General features: G+C 46.8%; 1 protein-coding gene across 3 annotated transcripts in view; it reads left to right on the top strand.

The window, feature by feature from the left end:
- The window catches only part of LOC138262023 (ATP-dependent translocase ABCB1-like), a 935,493-nt gene that overhangs the window by 318,552 nt on the left and 591,967 nt on the right, over nucleotides 1-24,974 (top strand). For all 3 annotated transcript variants that reach the window (XM_069211682.1, XM_069211683.1, XM_069211684.1), the window contains one exon: nucleotides 4,606-4,716. In XM_069211682.1, the coding sequence (XP_069067783.1) occupies nucleotides 4,606-4,716 (111 nt within the window). The remainder of the gene's footprint in view (nucleotides 1-4,605; nucleotides 4,717-24,974) is intronic.

The raw sequence follows: 24,974 nt of genomic DNA, 5'->3' as shown, positions 1-24,974 counted from the left end.
ATTCCTTGGCCGTTGAAAATTGGTTCTGCAGCTGTTGTATATAGAAATCACACATAGTCATCACTGCGCTGATCAGACCTGCTAAATCTCCCCTTTACCTAGAAGCATTGTTGCTGCCGCTGAGGACAAATGCATTGCAGCACTAACTGCTTGATTTGGAATCAGAGCATCGCCCTCAGTTCTGATGCATCGCCTTCGCATTGTGGCTTCGTGGCTCAACACTGATTCATCACCTTCATTGCAAAAGGTTCTACACAGCACTTCGAGGACACTACATCAGCGACTGCGCAGCTCGATGTTGCACCCCTGACTGCATGGATTGGAACGGAAGCATCACCTTCGCATCGTCTTCTCTGCTCCTCATATTGGATCTTCAATGTAAACACAGCCCTTCCTACAAGGTATTTTTAAGCCGAACAAGGTTGGTCCCTGTATTGAGCCCTTGCTCAATTGTGGTCAGCCTGAACTTTGGATTCATCCCGGTCTAATGCAACCAGAGAGCTGATAAGTTAAGTCTGCCTTCTCTGTGCCAAGCTACCAGAGGGTGAGCACAGGTTAATTTATGGTGTGCAACTGTCTTACCCTGACCAGGGTTGTGGTTCCTGCTTGAACAGGGTGCATACCTCTGCCAATCAGAAACCCAGTTTCTAGCATTGATTGATACACATTCAAAAGGTGCAGTTCTATGCACACAAAATGGAATTTTCCACTTGGGACTAAATTGTAATCAGTCTTACTTCACTAGTCTGTACTCTTGAACCTTCACTTCAATAGAGTAGCCCAGTGATTGCTAATGTTTAATGTCATATTCAGGGTCAGAGAACAATATTCTTGCTATAGTCTTGCACCAGAAAGTTAATTTAATTGGCTGATGCTATATCACTATATAATTTCCAGTATATATTTTAATTCCATTATAATGCAGAATCTCTCAAACCAGTTCAACTTGAACGTTTTCCTTATGTTTGCTCATACGTGTTTGGAATAACACAGCACACCCGACTTTTTACATTCTGTTTCATTTATCTTAAGTACATTTGCTGAACAATAATACCTTGTAATTTAACCCTGGCAGTTGTTGTATTGACATGCAACCCTGAATGTTCATTCTGAACATGTTTTATTCCATTCATGGTGGGGGTATATTCATTTACAGCATTATGGAACTGGTTAAACAAAACATTCCTTTTTAGAATTGAGATTACATATTTTCGATTTTAGGAAGCAGTGCCCGGTTTACTGTCACTTTACACAAAGAATCTGATAGACGGCCTTAGATGGCGTTAAAGTAAATTAATTTCATAGATATTTGTACCATTTTTTAATCGACATTATCACATTACCTGGCTGAAACTGTAGACTTCTGCAAATGCCTCCTTTCTTGAAATAGTTAAGAAAATCAACCAAGGATACAAAGACAACAATCCTGTCCTGTTATGTTAGAGGTGGCTTATATTTTATGCATTTCATTTGCTATCTTGAAGCATGTTTATTACTTATCTGTAAGGATAGCTGAGGAAGTTAAAATAATTGTAAAGAGCGGGTGGATAAAAGAACCACAGGGGCGCAACCCCCAAAATAAATAATTTTCCAGTTCCTTTAACAAGGGCTGGAATTTGAAAATGCTAATTTTACTCTAAAGAGATCCGCAAGCCCCGCCCGAATATTCTTGTCAGAACATCATCTGACATACTTTTCATCTCTCCAATATCGTTTAAAAATGTCACCCGACTGGACAACAACAGAAAACCTCCACTCAGTGGAATGATCATTTGGTAAACAAAATGTAGGACACAAAATTAAGGCCAGGTGATATTTTTTGCACAATATGCTGACTTAAAAGCATCCCTAAATAGCATTATGTGCTCAAATGCTTTACATTCCAATTTGTGCAAACATGAACAGAACTGATCAGTAACAAGCGTTTCAGCGTCATGTCATTACCTTCATGGATCAATAGTACCTCAGTCACTTTGCCCGTATATTTATCCAATAATTTATTTCAATGCTTAATGGAATGTGTCTGGTAAAAAAAAACGCTTTAAACCGGGAAGTAACCAGTTAGAATGTGTACAAAGTCATCTTTGTCTTTGATCCCAACACTAGATAAAATAAGTATAGTTGAGATGCGTAACACTTGGTAAAAGATTAATTACATTAAAGAACCTCATTAACAAGGCCCGTGGCACAGGGTGGTGAAGCAAGTAACTTGCTGCACCGCCCTGCATCACCGGGAAAGGGCAGAAATGCATCGTATCTACAAGATACAGTGCATTTCTGTCCTCTCCCCTTGCACTAGCACACAAATTGTAGCTTAGCACTAAAGCAGTCAGCCTTGCACAATGGTGCAAGGGTGCCTCCTTTGTGGGGATTATTGTTTTTGTGCCATTAAGGGACACCTTCCTACACAAAAACAACCACAAGAGGTGTTTTCCTCTTTCTATGGGGCATATTTAAAAGCCCCTAGCACCTTCCTGCTTCACATTAGCGTAATTGTTTTTTAAGCTAATGTGGCGTTAGGAAGGCTTTTTTGCCATGACATATTTACAAAGTGGCGCAATGCTTGCAGTGCGCCACTTTGCACCCCGTTGTGCCACATTATACCTGCGCAAGGCATAATGTATGCAAGGGGGCGTTTTGGTAGTAGTAGGCCTGCAAAAATGGTGCAGTGAAATCTATAAGATTTCACTATGCCATTTTTGGTGTCCTTTTTAACGCCTGGTCAAAGCTAACGTTAAAATGATGCACCAATGGAAACCTTTGGGTCTCCTTGAACTTTGCTGCACTAGCTTGAACATTTTTGATGACAGTGCAGCAAAGCACCACAATAGCATCAAAAATGTTGACGCTATTGGCCTAACGATAAATAGCCATAGTGCACTGTATTGTAAATATGGCACACCCATGGTGTCATTAGGTGGGGCAGGGCCAACACAAGAAAACTGGTGCCTCTGCACTGATGCTCTAGTTTCTTGTGAATATGCCCCCATGTGTGCTGCACAATGCAGCCCACATAGAAAGAGGAAGAAACAGGGATAAATAAAGATATGTCTCCCCCTTGCGTCCTTCTAACACCTCCCCTGAAGTGGCGTAGGAATGTAACACATTCTCAGACTTGAAAATCCAGGAATGTATCAGATTCCTTCAGGTTCCATGGGTGTTGTGTGGGAACACCCCAAACAACACCCCTTGAATGCCCCTTTCACGCAGTGTTTTGCATGAAAGGGGTCCATATATACAGGCTGTGAAAAGCCACGAAAGGTAGCTTTGCATGGCCTTGTAAATATAGGCTAGCACACAGCACCACAAGAGCTTAAAAAAACAATGACGCTTCGGTGCCGCTAGGGCCTCGTAAATAAGCCCCTATGGGACAGATTTACAATAAATTGGTGCAAAATTGGCAGCACCCCGCTGCGTCACTTTAGAAACACAGGCATGTGCTGTATTAACAAGAATATGGCGCACCCCTGTGTTTCCCCCTGCGCTGGCACAAAATTTGCTGCTGAATGCCACCCTATCCACCCTTGTGCCATGGTGCAAGGATGTCTGCATTGCAGGGGAGATTGTTTTTTGCAGGAAGGGATACCTTCCTGCACAAAAACAATCTGCATTGCCGATTTGCTTTTTCGATGCGTGCTGCAGAATGCAGCACACATTGAAAGAGCAAAAAACAAGGAGAATGAAAGGATTTCTCCTCCTTTTGTCATGCTCACGCCACCCCTGGGGTGGCATTCGTTTTTGGCGGTGCCTCAGATTTACGAAATCTCATAAATCTGGGGCAGCGTCAAAAGGCAATGGGTGTTGTTGTTGAACCCCCACAGCAACACCCACTGCACGCTCCTTCTGCGCAAAGGGGCCATATTTACACGATGGCGTTAGACCACAAAAAGTGGCTTAACGCCCCCTTGTAAATACAGCGGAGTGCACAGCACCGCTGAAGTGTCATGAAAAGTGATGCTCCAATGGCTCACAAGGCTTGTAAATATGCCCCTTTGTTTGTTCCTAGGCAATTTTGAAAACCCAAAAGATGTTTGAAGTTAAGAATGTGAACAGTAAAATCCTCTTTGCACATTTCTGTCCTCTCGATCCTAGTTTTTTTTTATAATACAATAATTTATCTTTTCCAGAAGGCTGTGATTGAAGGCATTTCGTAGCTATATTATGCAAACATTGTGCTTATTCTGAGTTTTACCAAAAAGGTGTGGCACAACGTGATTTTGATGCCTTCTGTCTAGGAATCTGCATACATCCTGTACCACACCTTTCTCTGTCAACAAAATGCAGCAGGTTTGACTTTCTGAAATTTATCCTAGGCTTGTGTAAACTCTGCATCGCTTGTAATCCTTATCCCTGTACAAATGTGTGTTTGCACAAGAATTGATAATAAGCACTTGCCTCCTAATTTGGATCTACGTATTGAACATGTTCAGTCTGCACGCTCTTTCTTGAGTTACACAATTCTCATTAGAAATGTATAAATTGGTTAAAAAAACGTAGTTTCCAACACGTTCGATGGTCATACATTGTACTCCCTGATGAATCCATAAATATCCAGTGCAATAATAATGCCATCTTAACCTAGCTTTTGTTTTTGTTTTTTTTAAGAAACGTGATATTGATAGCAGCTCTACAGATGGGCACAAACCAGATAAGTTCACAGGAAGGATTGAATTTAAAAACATTTACTTCTCTTACCCAACAAGACCTGATGTACATGTAAGTTATACTACATTACAATGTTGTGCCCCTCAGAAATAAACAACATTTCTTCCTAAAACAATAGGTACTTTGAATAGGCGCTGCTAAAAAGGCCATACTTAGCTCTCAATGACCATACTAAAAAAGTGAAATATCACATCACATTCGATAATCTTGAAAGGGCGCTTATAGCACTTGTATGCCTGTGGTTTCAGCCAGAAACAAAAGGGCACACTTGGTTTACTGGTTATGTGTAAAAAGGGAGAATTTTCTAAGATCATAATTACAATACGTTTAGAGATGAATCATTCCCCACAGATCTACATCACCATGTCTTGAAGTATATGATTTTCTTTGAATGAGGAGACAGTATGATGAAGAAACCCATAAGTTGTCCTGTAATATTAAGTAATTACTTACAGGGATTGTAGTGAACGTGGGAAACGTAAGGGTGAAGACTCTGAGCAGTACTCATCCAGTCCATTAGCAATGTATCCGTTTGAAGGTGCATAGTAGAGACATGGTTACAATAAATATGAGACGTGATGTCTCAAGCAGACCTCCATATGTTGCCTGGCACCTAGCTTGTTTTCAGAAAGAAACGGAAGAAGCAGGATCAAATACCTAATGCAAACAAAGGCATCAATGGCAAAATGAATGAAAAACATTTTCAATCTTCTTGCAGAGGCTAGAGTAAATCGAAAAAAAACACATAACTTCCCCTTGGCTCCATTCACCAAATGAATCTGGTTTAGCCAGCATACACCATATGTTTGCAAATGAGCCTTCCATATTTTGTTTTAAATGTGGGGTAGCCAGCTTAAATCTGGTGACATGCTGATCTTGGTGGTCACCAACAAACCGAAGCAATAGGTGAGCTGAGGATTTGTTCTGACAAACACCTTTCCCAAAAAGGCCATCTAAAAGCAACATTTTACCCCTACCATCATTATCCACTGGTAGTTTTCGAAATTGGGCCACAATGCAGGATTCCACCAACTCCCAATCATTGAAACCAGCCAATTTAAGGTGCCATTTTACACCAATGTGGTTGTGAGATTATCAAGAGGCTGAGCTTTGGGGTGTTTTCAGCTGTTGAGTCAGGAGAACCCCTGCAGAAAATAGCATCAGTGTTCAACTTCCTCGACTACTCAGCACTGCAGGAGCTTAGCAATAGTTTTAAAGTGACAGTGTCAGAATTGTGGATAGCACTTCATAGGGGTGACAAAATCCACTGATACCCTATTTCAAAGAATTGCACAAATTCTGCGAACAAAGAATATAAAGCAGCAGCGCACTGCAGCTGTAAGTTTCCAATTTTAATATTCAAGGCATCTGATAATAAAACCAGTCTGCTTGTTACCAGTCAAGACACTCCTGCACAGTAATTGTGTCAGAACGCAGGATCACCAAGTGGAAAAACTAGCACATCAAGTCACCTGATGTGCATGTCCCAAAGCCATGACACTAGAATATCTAATAAATGCAACTGTACTAGTATTTATAGCTGGCAAATAACTTTCTAGAAGGGCACAAATATAATCACTCTACTAGAAAATTACAGTTTGTGCTTTTGAAGGTGTAACATGAAATAAACGTATCTGAAGACTTATTGGCGCTCAAGGAGGATTACATCGTCTTCGTCTACCTCATGGAGAGAACACTTCAACTGACATATCAATGGCACCAAAGAATGGCCTAGACTAGGCCAGACTAATGGAACATGTGTAGTTCCCTGGCTTATTTTCGCTCATGGAGGATCTATTTGTGAGGCTCTATCAAAGCCTTCGGGAGCTCTTTGTACTTGCACCTTAGCTCTCTCCTGTTTTTCCAAGTTGAAAGTCAAGTATTGCTTTGAAATGCCTAAAAGATACAACTGAATAGAGATTTTTAAATTTTGCACTGTGTGTGAATTAATGTAAAACATAGCGCTTCTCACTTCTACAATCAATCTAGAGCGTGGTGCTCATGATGCAAGAATCAACGTGGGTTGTTGCTCCCTAAATACAACAGATTCTCATCAGACTTAGGGCCACATGTAGCAAAGTCCGATATTGCGACTCGGAAATTGCGAGTCAGTGCGACTCGCAATTTTCGAGTCACAATAACGGATGCAGAACGGTGTCTCAGACACCGTCTGCGACTCGCTATGGGGTTGCAAAGACCCACCTCATCAATATTAATGAGGTGGGTCGCATTTTGCGACCCCATAGCGAGTCCCTGCACTCATAGGGATGGTGGCCTGCTGAAGTCAGCTGACCTCCCTGTCTGTGACTGTTTTTTAAATAAAGCATTTTTTTTTTCATTTTGCAGCCCGTTTTCCTTAAAGGAAAACGAGTTGCAGAATGAAAAAACTTCCGAAACCATTTGGTTTCTTTTTTTCAGAGTAGACAGTGGTCCTTAGGACCACTGCCTGCTCTGAAAAAATATTTTTGGCGACATTCACATGGGGACCCCTTCCCTTTTGCGAATGAGTTACCACCAGTGTAACTTGCGGTCACAAAGCAATTCTGAATTGCGATGCGAGTCACAAATAGGAAGGGAACACCCCTTCCTATTTGCGAGTCGCATTCACAAATTGCGAGTTGGTACCGACTCGCAATTTGTGAATGAGCATCGCGTTAGGCTGTTTGCATGGCGCAAACTGCGAATTTCGCAGTTTGCACCATGCAAATGGCTACCTACATCTGGCCCTTTAACCTTTCACAAGAGTAACAACCATCTTGGACGTGGCTAGGTATTTAAGCTACACACATTTCTGGAAGCTTTGGTAATGGAGAACGCTGTTGCTCTCTTTTGATAACTTAACCTGTTACGCCATTCTAGTTTCAATAATCACTTTGGGGAAACTTCAGAGAAACATCATTAACATACGCAAAAAAAACTAAAGGTGACAAGTGAAAAGCAGCTACTGTTCTTTACAGTAATGCACAGACGAAATAAAACACATGGTAAGGTGCGACGCCTGTGCCTAAGCGCAACTTACCAAGGCTGTATAACATAAATTGAGCACTGAAAGTGCTAGGTTTAGATAGATTTCTGACACAAGTTTCGGTGGACCAGTTTCATAAACAGTCGAAGAGCTTGAGCAGCACAAAACACTGAAAACAGAACACAACACAGCAACCATAGTACAATGTACCATTACCATGTAATAATGCATTGCAAAACACAGCAGCAGAGTAAGAAACAGAAAACATCACAAGTACAACAAAATTCCACACACAAATATGTGCCACATTGTTGTTAAACAGTAGCACCTCCAGAATCGTGGTTTCATAAAATGGTGTTGAAAGGCGCTTTCACGAAAGACTGCCTTACTTAACCACCAAGTACAACAAATGACGCCAGTCATAACTGTTTAGTGATCGGCCCAAAGAGTGTTTGTCTTAGTTTTTGATGCCAAAAACGTTAATGAGAAATATTCATTGCCAAGCTTGGCACAAGGAAAAGCTAATAAAATAAGGCGACATTGATTAACACAGTTGTGTTAAATCCAAAGAGTTGGTCTTTGATTTTTTTTTAGAAAGCAGTTGTGTGACACTGAAAAGACTATCTGCACCGATATGCGGGTAAGAATTAAGGAAACATACAATTTTGAAACATAAAACAGAGTTTCATAAAAGGAGGGCAACAGGTGTTAAAGGAGTAAATAGTGTGAGCCAGTATGAAGAATCTGTCTTATAGTTTAAAAAAATCCTTCAAAGTTCAATGAAGGTGACAAGACTCCATAACTGACTGAGGTAAGTGACTAAAAGATTACAGAAGACCACTGATTCCCAGAGGTGGGATCAAAAATCAACCCCAACTACACTCTTTCTATTTCATCCCACTCAACTTTACCCTATAAATGAGTCCTTACACTCTCGGATTGTCCTCTGTTGCTGTGTATCCAGTTCATATTGGAGTCAATAGTCCAGGCAGTACCAGGTTAGTGCCTTTGTTTTCTGACACTAGTCAGTCAACAGTGCCAGTTGGGACAAGTATCAGCAAATGCAGAGCTTTCATCACCCATAACCACTGCACATGTCTGCATGGAACCATGGATTAAGCTGATGCATGCAACCTGCCAATATGCTGTAATCTTAGTTGATGTGTGCACATCCTGGCGCAAACACTTAAAAAAACATAATATCCATACATGGCTTTCAGAGAGATACCAATGCAGATTATGGGCGCCCGTTCCAAGGCTTTGATTTCCAAAAATGTTCTCTCAGTGGTTACAGTCTAATGCAGAATTGGAGTTTTTTGTGAGGATAGTCAAGAAGAAACTTAAAATGTTTGGTAACACAGCAGACAGTCATTGACATGTACCATTTCCTCCAAACACACCACAACACATCCATTGCACTACTTAATATGTTGAGGCTTTCATGATGTTTCGTGACATGTTGGGATCATATTCTCAGAGCAAATGGTTCCGTGGGTCTCCTTTGTCTCTAATAATAAAGCACTTTCCTACCACATTCCAATCAATTTTTATTCTCAACATAGATATAGTTCATTTTATACCATTAAAATGGTGCAGACGGCGCAGTGCTCAAAGTGCAGTGGTGTGCAAAAATGTAACAATGAGCAAAAAAAAATGGAAATCCAATTTTACTTAACCCCCCAACAGGTCCAAATTACTCTTTATGCTAGTTTATATAAAATCCACCCATTAACACTAGGACAATCAAATATGGACAGTATCTATATACCGTATATTTGAAGAAAACACCAAGCACCAGATTCCAAAATGTGTTATCTCATGTAAAAGTAGAGCAATTCATCTCACCTGTTCTCAGTGAAAACCAAATGGGAATCCAATTTTTCCTATTAGCCTAACAGTAGCGGCATGCTTTTGTGCGACTGCTATCTACATTGGAAACTGACAAAGAGGACTCTCAGGGAGCATCCGATTCTTATCTCTAGCACTCCTCATCTAAAACACTAATCGTTGCAGCCATCTTGGAAGTAGCAACAGATTGGTTTGTGTAGTCTATCATCCCTGGTCCTCTTTATCCAGATATACTTGTGTTAAAATGGACTACTAGTGACTTAGAGGCCAGTATGTTTGTATCAAAATGGATTACTAGTGACGTAGAGGCTAGTCACTAAAATAATAGCATGATTGTTTCCGGCCCTGATGTTGACAGATTTTTTGTTTCACCATTTGTGTGTGTTGTCCCACATATACAAGACGACATGGACAAATGATCAGATATAACATTCCTAGTGTTACAGTTTGAATGACTTCGCAACTGAATTTTGAGGTGTACTATTTCACTAGTTTTAGTATCATTAGCAAATGTATATGTCTGGTAATTCCCACATCTAAACTGACCAATAATTGGTAGCAACACCCATCCCTGGTTTCACCGCTCTGCTCTTTCCTATTTGCTCCTACCACATAATCCCACATACTCCTGTTGAGAATAAAAATGAGTTTTGATTGGCATATGGTAGGAAAGTGCTTTGTTATTAGAGACAAAGGAGTCCCATTGAGCCATTTGTTCTATTTTTTGTTCATTACCCAGGTTCTGGTTTCAAGCATATTGATTTGGTCCAGTATACTTTATTTTTGTGAGCATACCTTATCAGTCCCAGAGTAGATTCCTATGACCAACAACAAAGAGATATGTGAACACCAGAGAAGCAGCAACAGTTGCTGGGACAGTCAAAGGACAGGAGCTTAGTCATCACTGGCATACAAGTTCTGCTACAAGATAGGCATTCAGGATCATATTTCCGAATGCCCCATGAGTATACATCAGAAATAGCCGTGGCAAAGGACATCATCATGAATAACCCAAAAGAGGAACTGAACAGATGACTAGGAACATACAATGAATTGGTCCTGCTGTATAACTAAGGTTCACCAGCATATAATGCAAGATGATGATGCCGTAGGTGTTGTCAATTCAGATGACCAAGAGGTTTCTGGCCAGCAATCAACTGAAAGGCTACCGGAGGTGTCTCCAGTGGCATACCTAAAGTAACGATTTCCCACATCCTCATTGATGGTTATCACAACAACTAAGAGATTGTGAAATATACTGACTACTGCCAGGCATAGGCACTGGGACTGTCCCCATTTTTGTGCATGTTTTAATTTTGGAAGAATGTTGTTTAGTAGGCATGATTCTCAAAATAGACTTGGGGGGTCATTACAACATTGGTGGTAAAAGGCGCTTACCGCCGTGCAGAAGACCGCCAATACACCGCCGCGGAATACCGCCACAGCTATTATGACACACACCTCGGAATCCGCTGAAATTCAGACACCCACACAAGTCCGCCACACCAAAGGTCAGTGATAAACTGGCAATAACAAATCCTCCACCGTCACGCCAACAGAAACACGCCCATGCTATTACGACCCACGAATCCATGTGGCGGTTTTTCAACCGCGGTATTCCATTGGCGGTACACACCGCCGCGCTCAAAATACACACACATCTCCAAAACACCACCACATTGGACAATTTAAAATACACACACCTGACACACATACAAATACCACTCCCACACACCCAACACAATATGAAACACACACCCACATCACCCACAAACCCCTACGACCACAATTACCGAGAGAAGGCCAGAGAGACTGCATAGCCAAGACAACACCACCATACAGAGGCACACAACACCATCACCCAACCCACGCCCACGCACAAAACACCACACACCACTACACATCACCACACACATCAACACTCACACCGCCCCACACATCACACACACCACCCCATGTCACGCCAAAGACACCCTCGCTTCTCCGAGGAGAAGCTCAGGGTCATGGTGGAGGAAATCATCCGGGTAGAGCCACAGCTATTTGGCTCACAGGTACAGCACACATCAATAGCCAGGAAGATGGAGCTATGGCGAAGAATAGTCGACAGGGTCAATGCCGTGGGACAGCACCCAAGAAATAGGGAGGACATCAAGAAGAGATGGAACGACCTATGGGGGAAGGTGCGTTCAACGGTCTCCAGGCACAACATCGCAGTTCAGCGGACTGGCGGCGGACCCCCACCTCCTCCCCCACAACTAACAACATGGGAGGAGCAAGTCTTGACCATCATGCATCCAGAGGGCCTCAGAGGAGTCGGTGGAGGATGGGACACTGGTAAGTCAAATCTTAACTATCATATCCCCCACCCTACCTGCATGCTGTCACACCCCCCCACACCCTCACCTATCACTCAAACTTCTCACTAATGTACTCATAACACAAACCACACATCCCAACACCAAGCCCTGCATGACACAACTAAGCATGGTCACCCCTCACCAAAGCATGCTCACTGCACATACCCATAACAACCCCCTAACCATCATCACACAAACCCACACACAGGAATGCTTGCACTGGGGTACACGCTCACCCACCCATTGCACACCATTACACACACACATGCAATAATCATGCTCTTATGCCCCTGCAGGAACCCGAAGGACCGTCACCACACCAGAGGGTCCAGACAACACCACTCCACCCCCAGAAGAGGCCCACATTGACGATAGCAGCTCTGCCCTACTTGATCCTGATGACCAGCCCGGACCATCGTAGGCCTCAGGACAGTCGGTTTCCCTTGCACAGGCACAGCCCAACACCGACCTTCCACCCTCTGGTAACACCAGCACAGCACCCACCCAGCGGGCCCAAACCTCCCTACCCAGGACAGGTCAATCAGCGGTGTGTCCACCACTACAGGGAACCCAGGATAACCCACCACCCCAACAACAACAGGGACCTGGGGGCAGTGGTAGTAGGCACACGGTCCAGGGGATGGAGGCACAGGAACACAGGGGAACTGGGAGAGCTGCTGTGCAACAGGGAGCGGACAGGCCAAGGGAACCCACTCTCCACGAGGCCCTATCCTCCATCATGGGAGCATACCACCACTCCCAGGAGATGAAGGCGACGGTCCTGGACAAGTTGCAGGAGACCCTGAGCCTGCAGGAGGAACAGTATTTGGAGTTCAGGGAGGAGCTCAGGACCATCAGCTCCGCCTTGGGCACCATCGTAGGGGTGCTGAAGGACATACAGCAGACCTTGAGGGGCCCCTGACACTAGCCAGGACGATGAACTGCCCACCACCTCCGCCGGCGCTAGTGGACAGGACGCCCCGCCACAGGACCACCACACCAGCACCCCACCCCCTGCAGACGGACAACCACCACACAAGAGGTCCCTGAGATCCAGGAACAGGACAGAGCAAGATGGCAAGACCCCCGCCAGGAAATGAGACTACCCTGTTTGTCCTCCCACTGTCCCACCTTGATACCTTATCCATCCTTAAACTGGCACAGCTCCACTTCCTATGCCCATATGGGCAGTGCACCTGTGAGACTAATAGACTGGACTCTGCCATGGACATTCCTCCGCCATCACCCATCCTCATTTTCCAGTAAATATGTATTATCAATGACAGTGTCATAATGCGTTTCCTATTGTAAGGCTAACATACCTATGTCACACATCACAAGTCCTTGAAGGATGCAAGCAGATGACACGTTGGTAACCACAGCTGTGGAACCGTAATGGTAAGGTACAACTCAGTTACCAAATACTGGTTGAAATCGACAGACAGGATAGAGGTAGACGTGTGAAAGTTAATGTAATGTTAAACATGAAAATGTCCTCACCTGTGTGTCACTGGAAATATTGCTGTATGACTGACTCCCTGGTGTCGTTGTCTTCTTCCTCAGCTTCCTCCTCATCACTGTCCACAGGCTCCACAGGCTCAACAGCTGCTACAACACCGTCATCTGGATCATCCTCCTGCAGAAAAGGCACCTGGCGTCGCAAAGCCAAATTATGAAGCATGGAGCAGGCGATCATGATCTGGCACACCTTCTTCGGTGAGTAGAATAGGGATCCACCTGTCATATGGAGGCACCTGAACCTGGCCTTCAGGAAGCCGAAGGTGCATTCGATCACCCTCCTAGTCCGCCCATGGGCCTCATTGTACTGTTCCTCTGCCCTGGTCCTGGGATTCCTCACTGGGGTCAATAGCCAGGAAAGGTTGGGGTAACCAGTCCCCCAATAGCCATACACGGTGCCTCTGGATTTGACCCATCATATCAGGGATGCTGCTATTCCGCAGGATGTAGGCGTCATGCACTGAGCCAGGGAACATAGCATTTACCTGGGAGATGTACTGGTCTGCCAAACAGACCATCTGTACATTCATAGAATGATAACTCTTCCTGCTCCTGTACACCTGTTCACTCCTGTGGGGGGGGACCAGAGCTACATGGGTCCCATCAATGGCACCTATGACGTTGGGGATATGTCCAAGGGCATAGAAGTCACCTTTCACTGTAGGCAAATCTGCCACCTCAGGGAAAATGATGTATCTCCTTACGTGTTTCAGCAGGGCAGACAACACTCTGGACAGCACGTTGGAAAACATAGGCTGGGACATCCCTGATGCCATGGCCACTGTTGTCTGAAAAGACCCACTTGCAAGGAAATGGAGCACTGACAGCACCTACACGTCAGGGGGATTCCAGTCGGATGGCGGATTGGTGACATCAGGTCTGGCTCCAACTGGGAACATAGTTCCTGGATTGTGGCACGGTCAAACCGGTAGGTGATGATGACATGTCGCTCTTCCAATGTCAACAGGTCCACCAGCGGTCGGTACACCGGAGGATTCCGCCATCTTCTCACATGTCCCAGCTGACGGTGCCTACGAAGGACAACAGCGACGAATCAGTCATTATTCCTCCAGGTATGTACCCACAGTTACACACAAGACTACACCACTCACAAAACCCTTCCTGTATGTGTGTTGAGTGTAGGCCTAGCTATGTGTGACGCACAGGTAAATGAAGCCATGTGGGCCCCTGAAATGGCGGCTGCCTGACCTCTAAACTGGGACAATGGGATTGTGGGGTAACTGCGCTGGCGTTGCACACCGTCGCGGTAGGCGGTCGTAGACCACGGCGCAATGCTGCATTGGTCAACATTGGACCCTATGGGTCCCAGGAGCCAATGAACAGGTGCCCCGGCGGTGATGATGCGCACCTCCGCGGACGTCACCGCCATTTTCTATCTGTTCAATCACTAGATACCTGACCTTCGACAGGAGAGGACCTACATTTCAAGTGCAGCTGTGACCTCGGTCTGGAAGCGACGATGGCTGCTGCGTCTGGGGAAAGGGCCCCTGCCTTTACTGCACAAGAGTTGGAGAAACTGGTAGACGGGGTCCTCCCCCAGTACACGCTACTCTACGGTCCTCCAGACCAACAGATTAGTACACAGGGAGCACGTTGTATGGGCAAGGCCTGGGTGGAGAGGGCTGGTTGGAAGAGGGAAGGGGCCAGAGTTCATAGAACATTAATGCATGGGAATGAATGGGCCACATAGCCAGAGTAGGGAGGGAGCCACTCACATCGACGGTGCAGTTGGTAATGACTGAACCTCTTTCCTTGTGCATGTCATGTAGGTCAGTGCCCACCAGAAGAGGGACATTTGGCGTGCCATCACCAAGGAGGTCTGGACCCTGGGGGCCCACCAGAGACGGGGCACCCACTGCCGGAAAAGATGGGAGGACATTCGCCGCTGCAGCAAGAAGATGGCGGACGCTCAGCTGGGGATGGCCTCCCAACGTGGGAGGGGTGCCCGTCGCACCATGACCCCCCTGATGTTCCAGATCCTGGCGGTGGCCTACCCGGAGTTGGATGGGTGCTTGAGGGCATCACAGCAGACACAAGGGGGTGAGTACACTCACATTCTGCTGACTTTGCGTGCAGTGGAGGTGTCTGGGTGGGGGAGGTGGGCTGTGGGTGTCCCTAGGCCAGGGCGTGTTCGGTAGGCAAGGACCCTCCGTAATGCAGGCCATGTGGCACTCTACCCCACCTCAGCAGAGTGACAAGTACAGGTATAGTGGCCCCTGTGAAATCCATGTGTGCAGATGTCCACCATTGCCATGTAGGCCATATCCCAGAGATTACATGTGCAGAGGGCAGGAGCACGGCGTAATGCAGGGGGCCGCTGTGTCTGTCTTGTCCGCCAACGGTAGCGGTATGCCATGCACTAAAACACTCTTTATTCTGTCCCCCCCCTTTTTCTGCTCTCCCTGTCCTTTTGTACATCAGCATCATACAGTGGCACCAGAGCACAAGGGAGCTGCATCCCACATGGCCATGGAGGGCCACACCACGGACTCTGAATGCACCAGTGGGACAGAGGGCGAGGGGAGCTTCACGTCGGCCACCGGATCACCAAGCAGCAACACTGACTCGTTCGCCGATGGGGGCTCCCTTGTGGTGGCGGCACCATCTGTGTGCCCCACTTCTACAGGTACAGCCGGCACTTCCCCTATCAGCACCGCCCTCCCAGGAGCCCCTCAGTGTTCGCCCCGTGCCCGCTTACCCAGGAGGGTGGGCATCACCTTCGCCCCAGGCACCTCAGGCCCTGCCCCAGTTACCCGTGCTGCCCTCAGTGAGGAGGCCATTGACCTCCTCAGGTCACTCACTGTTGGGCAGTCTACCATTGTGAATGCCATCCAGGGTGTAGAACGAGAGTTGCAACACGGTAATGCATTCCTGGAGGGCATTCATTCTGGTCAGGCTGTCCTTCAGCGGACCCTGCAATCTCTGGCCTCAGCACTGATGGCAGCCATTGTCCCTGTGTCCAGCCTCCCCCCTCCAACCTCCTCCACCCAGACCCAATCTCCTGTACCCCAGCCCATCCCAAGCACACCTACAGACCAGCATGGACACAAGTCAGCACGCACAAGTAGCTCAAGCAAACATAGGCACCACACAACCCACAGACACTCACGCAAGCCTCACCCACATACAGACACAGCAACATCCACTGCCTACACTGTGTCCTCCTCCTCCTCTTCTTCCTCCTCCCTCCCAGTCTCGTCTACACACACACACCTGCATGCACCACATCTACAGGCACCATGAATCGCACAAGGAGACCCAGCACCACAAGCGGCTCACCTGCACACACCACCTCCACTGCCATTTACACGTCCCCTGTGTCCTCTCCCAGTGTGTCTGTGACGCCCCCTCCTAAAGTACACAAATGCGGGCACCCGCACACCCAACATACATCCACCTCACGACAGCCTCCAGTACCTGCACCTGCACCCAAAACACCTAAATTGACACCTCCGACAACCACCTCCTCTTCCTCCACTCCCATACCCCCTCCAACTACCTATCCCAGTGTACGTCAGAAGCTGTCCATCAGTAAAGCTGACCTTTTTGCTCCCACCCCCCCCTCCAATTCATCAGTCCCGTCCTAGCGCCTCAGCCAAAAAGCCTCTAATACCAGTGGTGCCTGTTCAAGGTCTGTGGAGTGCACCGGCCACCAGGGCAGGCAGTGTGACCCGGAGCCAAGGCACTGGCAGCCCACCCCCTGTAAAGGCTCTAAAATTGGAGAGTGGACGACGGGACCGTGTGAAGACTCCTGGTGGGAAAACAACTCACATGGGTTCCAAGGGGAATGGAGAGTCAGCTGTGACTCCACCAAAGGTGGGGAAGGGCCAGAGGAAGTCTGCCAAGCCTGTTGTGTGTGTCACGGCGGAGAAGGGCGCCATCGTTCCCGGCGGTCGAGACACAACCGCCAGCACCGTTGTCACTGGTCAGGAGACCCCCGTCACCGCCGAAGCCATTGCCCAGGAGGGCCCAAGTATCGTCACTGGTCAGGAGACCACCGCCGGAGTCACAGCCCAGGAGGGCCCAAGTATTGTCACTGGTCAGGAGACCACCGCCAGAGTCAAAGCCCAGGAGTGCCCAAGTATCGTCACTGGTCAGGAGACCACCGCCGGTGTCACAGCCCAGGAGGGCCCAAGTATCGTCATTAGTCAGGAGACCACCGCCAGAGTCACAGCCCAGGAGGGCCCAAGCCTCGTCACTGGTCAGGAGACCACCGCCAGAGTCATTGCCCAGGAGGGTCCAAGTATCGTCACTGGTCAGGAGACCACCGCCAGAGTCACAGCCCAGGAGGGCCCAAGTATCGTCACTGGTCAGGAGACCACCGCCACCGCCGGAGTCAGTGCCCAGGAGGGCCCCAGCTGTCACAGCCCAGGTGGGCTATGATGGAACGTCATGCCACACACCAATGCCCAGTGTAGGTAACGTCATGCCACACACCAATGCCCAGTGTAGGGAGCATCATGCCACACACCAATGTCCGTACCAGAACCGCCATGGCAAAGCACCGCTGAACAGGGCAAAGACCGCCATGGGGAAGACCGCTGAACAGGGCAAAGAGCGCCATGGCAAAGCACCGCTGAACAGTCCAGAGACCGCCATGTCAAAGCACCGCTGAACAGGGCAAAGACCGCCATGGTGAAGACCGCTGAACAGGGCAAAGACCGCCATGGTGAAGACAGCTAAACAGGGCAAAGACCGCCATGGCAAAGCACAGCTGAACAGTCCAGAGACCGCCATGGCAAAGCACAGCTGAACAGTCCAGAGACCGCCATGGCAAAGCACCGCTGAACAGTCCAGAGACCGCCATGGCAAAGCACCGCTGAACAGGGCAAAGACCGCCATGGTGAAGACCGCTGAACAGGGCAAAGACCGCCATGGCAAAGAACCGCTGAACAGGGCAAGCACCGGGTAGGAATGAATAGACCGCCACATCAGGCATCCTTATCCCATGTGCAGCTGGGACAGTGAGAGGACAGGAACTTTCACGGGGAGACTCATCCAGTCTGGGCACCAGTCCTCCTCCAGAACCAGTGGAGGGATGCATCCAGTACCTCAGTCCTGCACAGGATGAAGCACTCTGGGCACCAGTCCCCCCAGAACCAGTGGAGAATGTTATTGACTTGAGAGACTGTGGCTTTGCACTCCCCAGGATGGCACGGTGGGCACCCCACCCACTGTAGAGACTTGAGAGACTGTGGCTTTGCACTCCCCAGGATGGCATGGTGGGCACCCGACCCACTGTAGAGACTTTAGAGACTGTGGCTTTGCACTGCCCAGGAAGGCACGGTGGGCATCCCACCCACTGTAGAGACTTGAGAGACTGTGGCTTTGCACTCCCCAGGATACATCAATGGGCATGGAGCCCCGTCGTGGATCTGGCTTTGCAGTAATCCGGCGGAAGTGCCCCCCTTCCTTTCCCCCTGAGGTGCCTGTAGTATGTCTATCTGATGCCCCGGCAGTGTTCTCTCCGATTATGGTCAGGTATCTTTTGTGGGCCTCGCCCATGCATTTTTGGACTGTTGGTTCACGGACATTGCTATGTACTTATCTGCACTACTTCTCGTAATGTATATATTTCTGAATGATTTTCGTATATATCTGTATATTTTTGTAAGACATGTATATTGCAACATTACAATGTTTGAACGTATTTTGCTTTGTCTTTTCATTCTTCCGGGGGGAATGTGGGTTGTTACTGTGGTTTTTGTGGATGCATTGGTGTGTATGTTGTAATATGCTAGGGTGGGAGTGTTTGGTGGGTGTCCCCCTAACTTTTGCATCCCCCTCCCCCATGTCGTAGGTGCAGTACTCACCGTTGTCTTCGGCGCCTACGTAGATGATGGTCCTAAAGGAGCAGAAAGACAAGGGCAGGGAGTATTTGGAGTTCTGGGTCCATGGAGTCCTCGTTCCTCGTGGGATGTGTTCAGGTGAGCGTTTTCCCATTGCAAAAGCTGTTTCCGCCATGTTTTTATCCACGGTGAATCCGCCCCGGAAAAGGTGGCGGATTGGCGGGTTGTGATACTATGGGCGGTACATTGTCTTCCACCTGTCTGTTGGCGGTGACCGCTGCGCTGGTTGTCTGTACCGCTGTGGCGGGCGGTGTGTTAAAGTGGCTGTCTTTGTTGGCGGTTTCCGCCACGGTCATAATTCAAATTTTTTTACCGCCGGCCTGTTGGCGGTCTTACCGCTGCTTTAACACCGACCGCCAGGGTTGTAATGACCACCTTGATATGCTGGGGCATAGAGACACTCTTACAATCATAATCCGGCAGCCTGGATCACCCTGCTAAGACAATACATTATTGATCTGGACTGCCACACACCTGCAATGTCCCATAATGAGATAATGTGGTGTGTATGTTTCATCAAACATATGGCACTGTGCTCATAGTAGATGTGCCAGCTCTTAGCAGCGGTGAGCTGCAGGGCTTCCACAGAAAACAATAGACTTCCTTCCACTCTGCCCACAGTTAACATTAAAGTTCCATGGTGTGACCCTACACTAATGCTCATATAGGGTATGAATAGACATCATTTCATTTCTATCCTTTCGTCAGTGACAGAATTTAAATCAGTCATGTTTGCCTCAATGAGAGCTATGGGGTCTTGCTAGAAAAGTGTTTTCTCCACTTTTAAAAATGGGGTCTCAAGTTGGCAGAGGTATACACCCTTGTCCAAGTAGGGGACTCAATCCTAGTCAGGGTAAGTCACAACACAATCCAAATTATCCTGTGCCTACCCTCTGGTAGCTTGGCACTGAGCAGTCAGCCTTAATGTAGAAGATAAGGTGAAAAGTATTTGTGCAATAAATCATACAGTAACATAGGCAAAAACATAGCAAGAATACACAACACAGTTTTAGAAAAATAGATAATATTTACCTGAACTTAATAAGGTCAAAACAACAAACATCCAAAAAGCACAAGTTGAAATATCACTTCCTGCTATGCATCACAAATAATGACGCACAGAGACCGCAGAGTAGGAGATGCGTGGAAAACCAAGGTATTGATTCGGATTCTCCGATGCAGCACAGACGATGCATCATTTCTTTCCACACTGCAAGGGATTTGTGTTGTTTTTCAGCACGTCGTGGTTCCTCACTGCGATGCGGGGATATTTTGACACCCAGGGATGATGCCTTGAAAATCCTTAATGCGTTGGGCGAAGGAACAGGCGCTGCGTCGATCCAGTAGGAGATGCGTCAAATTTTACATCTCAAGGTAGGTCAGGCTGTGTCGTTTCGGTCAGCTGTGTGCTGATTTCTCAGCTGCAAAGCAGGCTGTGTCAGAATTGACACATCGATTACCGCAGGTATTGCATCGATTTTTCGACGCACAAGGAATCTCTTGCAGAGGTGAAAGCTTTGTTAGCTCTTAGGCTTCAAAAACAGGAGGCAAGCTCAATCCCAGCCCTTGGAGGCAGACTCCTTCCAGCAAAGTCAGACGCCAGCAGGGCAGCAGGCAACAGCAAGACAGAAATCCTTCTCAGCAAAGCAGTCCAGATGAGTCCTTTGGCAGCCAGGCAGCTCCTCTGACAGGGTGCAGGTGTAGGTCCAGAAGTGGCTGAGTTGGTGGGGTCATATCCAAAATGCCTTTGAAGTGTGGGAGACATCAAATAGTGGTTTTGAAGTGCACAAGCTCCCCTTTCAAGCCCAGTCCTGTATGCCAGGGTCCCAGTGCAGGGTTATCAGACCCTTTTTGTGAGGGCAGGCCACTGGCCTTTGAAATGTAAGTGTCGGGCCTTCCACCCTTCCAGCCCAGGAAGACCCCTTCAGTATGCAGATGAATGCAGATGTGACTAAGGGGGTCATTCTGACCCTGGCAGTAATTACCGCCATGGCGGAGGTTGGCGGTAGCACCGGCAACAGGCTGGTGGTGCTCCGCCGGGCATTCTGACCACGGCGGTACAGCCGCGGCCAGAAGCGGAAAGCCGGCGGTGTACCGCCGACTTTCCGCTGCCCATGGGAATCTGCCATGGCGGCGCAGCTTGCTGCGCCGCCATGGGGATTCTGACAGCCCATACCGCCATCCTGTTCCTGGCGGTTCACCCGCCATGAACAGGATGGCGGTATGGGGTGTTGTGGGGCCCCTGGGGGCCCCTGCAGTGCCCATGCCAATGGCATGGGCACTGCAGGGGCCCCTGTAACAGGGCCCCACAAAGAATTTCAGTGTCTGCTTTGCAGACACTGAAATTCGCGACAGGTGCAACTGCACCCGTCGCACCTTCCCACTCCGCCGGCTCCATTCTGAGCCGGCTTCCTCGTGGGAAGGGTGTTTCCCGCTGGGCTGGCGGGCGGACTTTCGGCGGTCGCCAGCCAGCCCAGTGGGAAAGCCAGAATGACCGCCGCGGTCTTTCGGCGGGAACCGCTTGGCGGGCGGCGACCGCCGTCCGCCACAGTCAGAATCACCCCCTAAGTCTCTTGTGTTTGTGGTTGTCTGGGTGAAATTCACAAGGGAGCTGTCAAAAAGCACAGACGAACATTGATTGGAGACAGGCTGTAAGGTACAGATGGTGTTACGTGCAGAGAAATGCTCACTTTCTAAAAGTGTCATTTCAAAAATAGTAATATAAAATCCAACCTTACATGTCCTGCCTTTTACCTACATATCACCCTGTCCTATGGCTTACTTAGGGCCTACCTTAGGGGTGACTTATATGTAGAAAAAGGGGAGCTTAAGGCTTGGCAAATACTTTAAAATGGCAAGTTGAAGTGGCAGTGAACCTGCACACACAGGCCTTACAGTGGCAGGCCTGCGACATGGTTAAGGGGCTACTTATGTGGGTGGCACAATCATTGCTGCAGGCCCACTAGTAGCATTTAATGTACAGGCCCTGGGCACATGTAGTGCACTTTTCTAAGGACTTATAAGTAAATCAAATATGCCAATTGGGGATGAACCAATGTTACCATGTTCAAGTGAGAGAGCATATGCACTTTAGCACAGGTTAGCAGTGGTGAAGTGTGCAGAGTCCTAAAACCAGCAAAAACAGCATCAGAAAAGTGGAAGGAGGCAGGCAAAAATGTAGGGGTTGACCGCCCTAAGGCTGTCAAGTCTAACATCCTCCCACGAGTGTAAGTCTGGGAAAATGATAACATTTAAAGGCCCCTTCTTCCCCATCTAGATGGCTTGTGACACTATTAAAAGGAGTGGACTGGGCATCAGGCTAATGCCTTATGAAACACGGAGGTCCAAATTGATTATACATTGCAGATAATTCTGAGAAAGTTTTTAGAAAAAGATGTTCATGTGGACACTGACTCACAATAGGGAACTACACACTAACTACATTCAAAAATTGATTTCAAATGACAAATTCAAAATGTCTGCTTTCGTACACTTCTTGCGATTAAAATACTGCACCACCAGTTTCAGTTGGTCTATCATCAGGGCAGGGAACTCTGAACAAAACAACTATGAAAGCACAAGAATGAAGCTAGGAATTAGGTTGATTTAGGAATGTGCATAGCTTTGCTGTCTGGGCTTACCAACCCCAGGCATTTTAGAAAACTATGCACCTAGGGAGGCCTTGGCAGTGTAGCTTGCATAGATGCACCACCTTGTCTTAACCAGAATGCTTTGCTAACATGAAACTTTGGTTAGAAAATGAATTCTCTCACATTTCTGTCACAGAAAGTTCTTGAATATGTGGATAATAGCAAAAAATCCCATAATCTTTGGTGTTTGCCCTTCTACCGATTTAAACAGTAACTCATGTCTGATACCAGCAGACAGGAATAGTCCAAAACTTTGGCATTGTGATTCTGTGTATTGCCTATGTGGTCTTTATACAGTCAGTTCAGAGTTTTTTGCGACCTGCTCAATAGAGCTACTTAAAAGTGGGGGTTAACTTTTTATATGTAGAAATGTGGAAATGTGGTGGTGGTACTTTGGCCCTGTTCCTGAAGTTTTAAATTATTGCACAGAAATTAAGAAAATGTGAAGTTTTGTCCATACCTTGACATGTGCAGGGCATCCAAGTAGATCAAATATGCTGGAATTTATACCAGACACATCACCCTGGCTTTTACTGGATCTCTATGTTTGAGAAGTGTCTGGGGTTGTTTGGATTCTCTGGGTGACAGGTGACAACAGGCCCAAGTTAAGCATAGATTCCTTATAAAAGATTCCAAATCATAATTATTCACTGGTGTGTAGTGTGTGGATCTCTCTTCAAACCCACTGAAAATCTGATCATATCTGGTATCCATACAGTCAAGAGCCCTTGATGGGGACGTCAGGGCGAGGCCGATATGCCCCGTCTGGGCAAGGCTGATATGCCTCATTTGGTTTTCAGTTGCTTTCATTTTATCAAATGGACTGCACCCTCTTAATCACCTATGCACAACCCCAACCTATAGGAACACCATACATTCAATCCATTCTAAAGAGACACCAATGAGGCTAAAGTCTTGGTACTGAGGTGATACTGTGCAAGGGAGATTTGAGGGAATTGCCACATTTAATAAAACAAAATGTTAAAAATCGTACAAACATCTTGTTAGGCATGATATAGAAATTAACCAATCAGGAAGAGGGAGATCTGGAATCTAGGGAGAAAAATTTCAGAATGTGCAGTTGTTATCAATATATGATTGGGTTATGTTTTCATATAGTATACGGATGATTCCTTAACCGAAAAAGGTCTTTAAAGTAGTATTTAATTTTGAGTTGCTTTCCAAATTTCTCAAATGCACTGTGCCCAGTTTATCCATTGTGGTCCATGCGAACCCACTGAACACTGAAACATATGTAGTGTCCCCAAACATAGGAGACACAGAAGAACAAAAGTGAGGCCAAGCTTTTGTAGAGATACATTGCTGTACATGGAGCCTTAATGAAAATATGATACTTTGAAAAAACGGCTAGCTTACTGACAAATGCCATGCTCAGTGTATTCTCCAAGTCAGCAAATCAGGGTGATGGAGATCTGGCATGCAGCAATCGAGCCCTTCATATTTGTAGATATTAAAATGTTTTGCTTATGGTATGCTTCCCTACAGCTCAGTGGTGATACCTGTGGCCCAGTGACAGGTGTCCTAAGCCAATATTTTGCTTTCAGTTGCTTTCCAACTTTCCTAAATACACTGCAATCTCTGTGTTGTGTTGTGGACACCACCGACCCATGGAGAACACATATATCTTGTAAACACATGCTCAGTTGATCTAGAAGAAAACATTTGGGGTTCAAACACTGGCAAGGATCGTTGATGTGGGAGGGGCACAGAAATAAATTACAATGTTTTGGCAGGAAATTGCTAACAATGTGACAAATGTAGTGTTCAGCATATTCTAATGGGGAGGTGTGGATGTAAAAATATAGATCTTTAATACATTCCATATAGTCATGGTTTGACATCTTTCATCAAATTACCAGTGCACCATAAACTGTGCTTCTGGTTAAATGCAGTTATCTGCACTAACGTTGTGCAGAATACATTACCTTGGAAAGCTCACACATATTTGATATTCTGACATTCCAGGCATTCAAGGCAACACTACCTTTGTTACTGTTATGGGATTTATATTTGGCAATATAAGAAAGGCAACATAATAATACTAAAAATTACAATACCCCATCTACATGATTTTCTTCTT

This window comes from Pleurodeles waltl, chromosome 10 (genome assembly GCF_031143425.1).
Source record: "Pleurodeles waltl isolate 20211129_DDA chromosome 10, aPleWal1.hap1.20221129, whole genome shotgun sequence".
NCBI classification, from domain to species: Eukaryota; Metazoa; Chordata; class Amphibia; order Caudata; family Salamandridae; genus Pleurodeles; species Pleurodeles waltl.
Note: the sequence above shows the minus strand (reverse complement) of the source record. Positions and strands in the feature narration are given on the sequence as shown.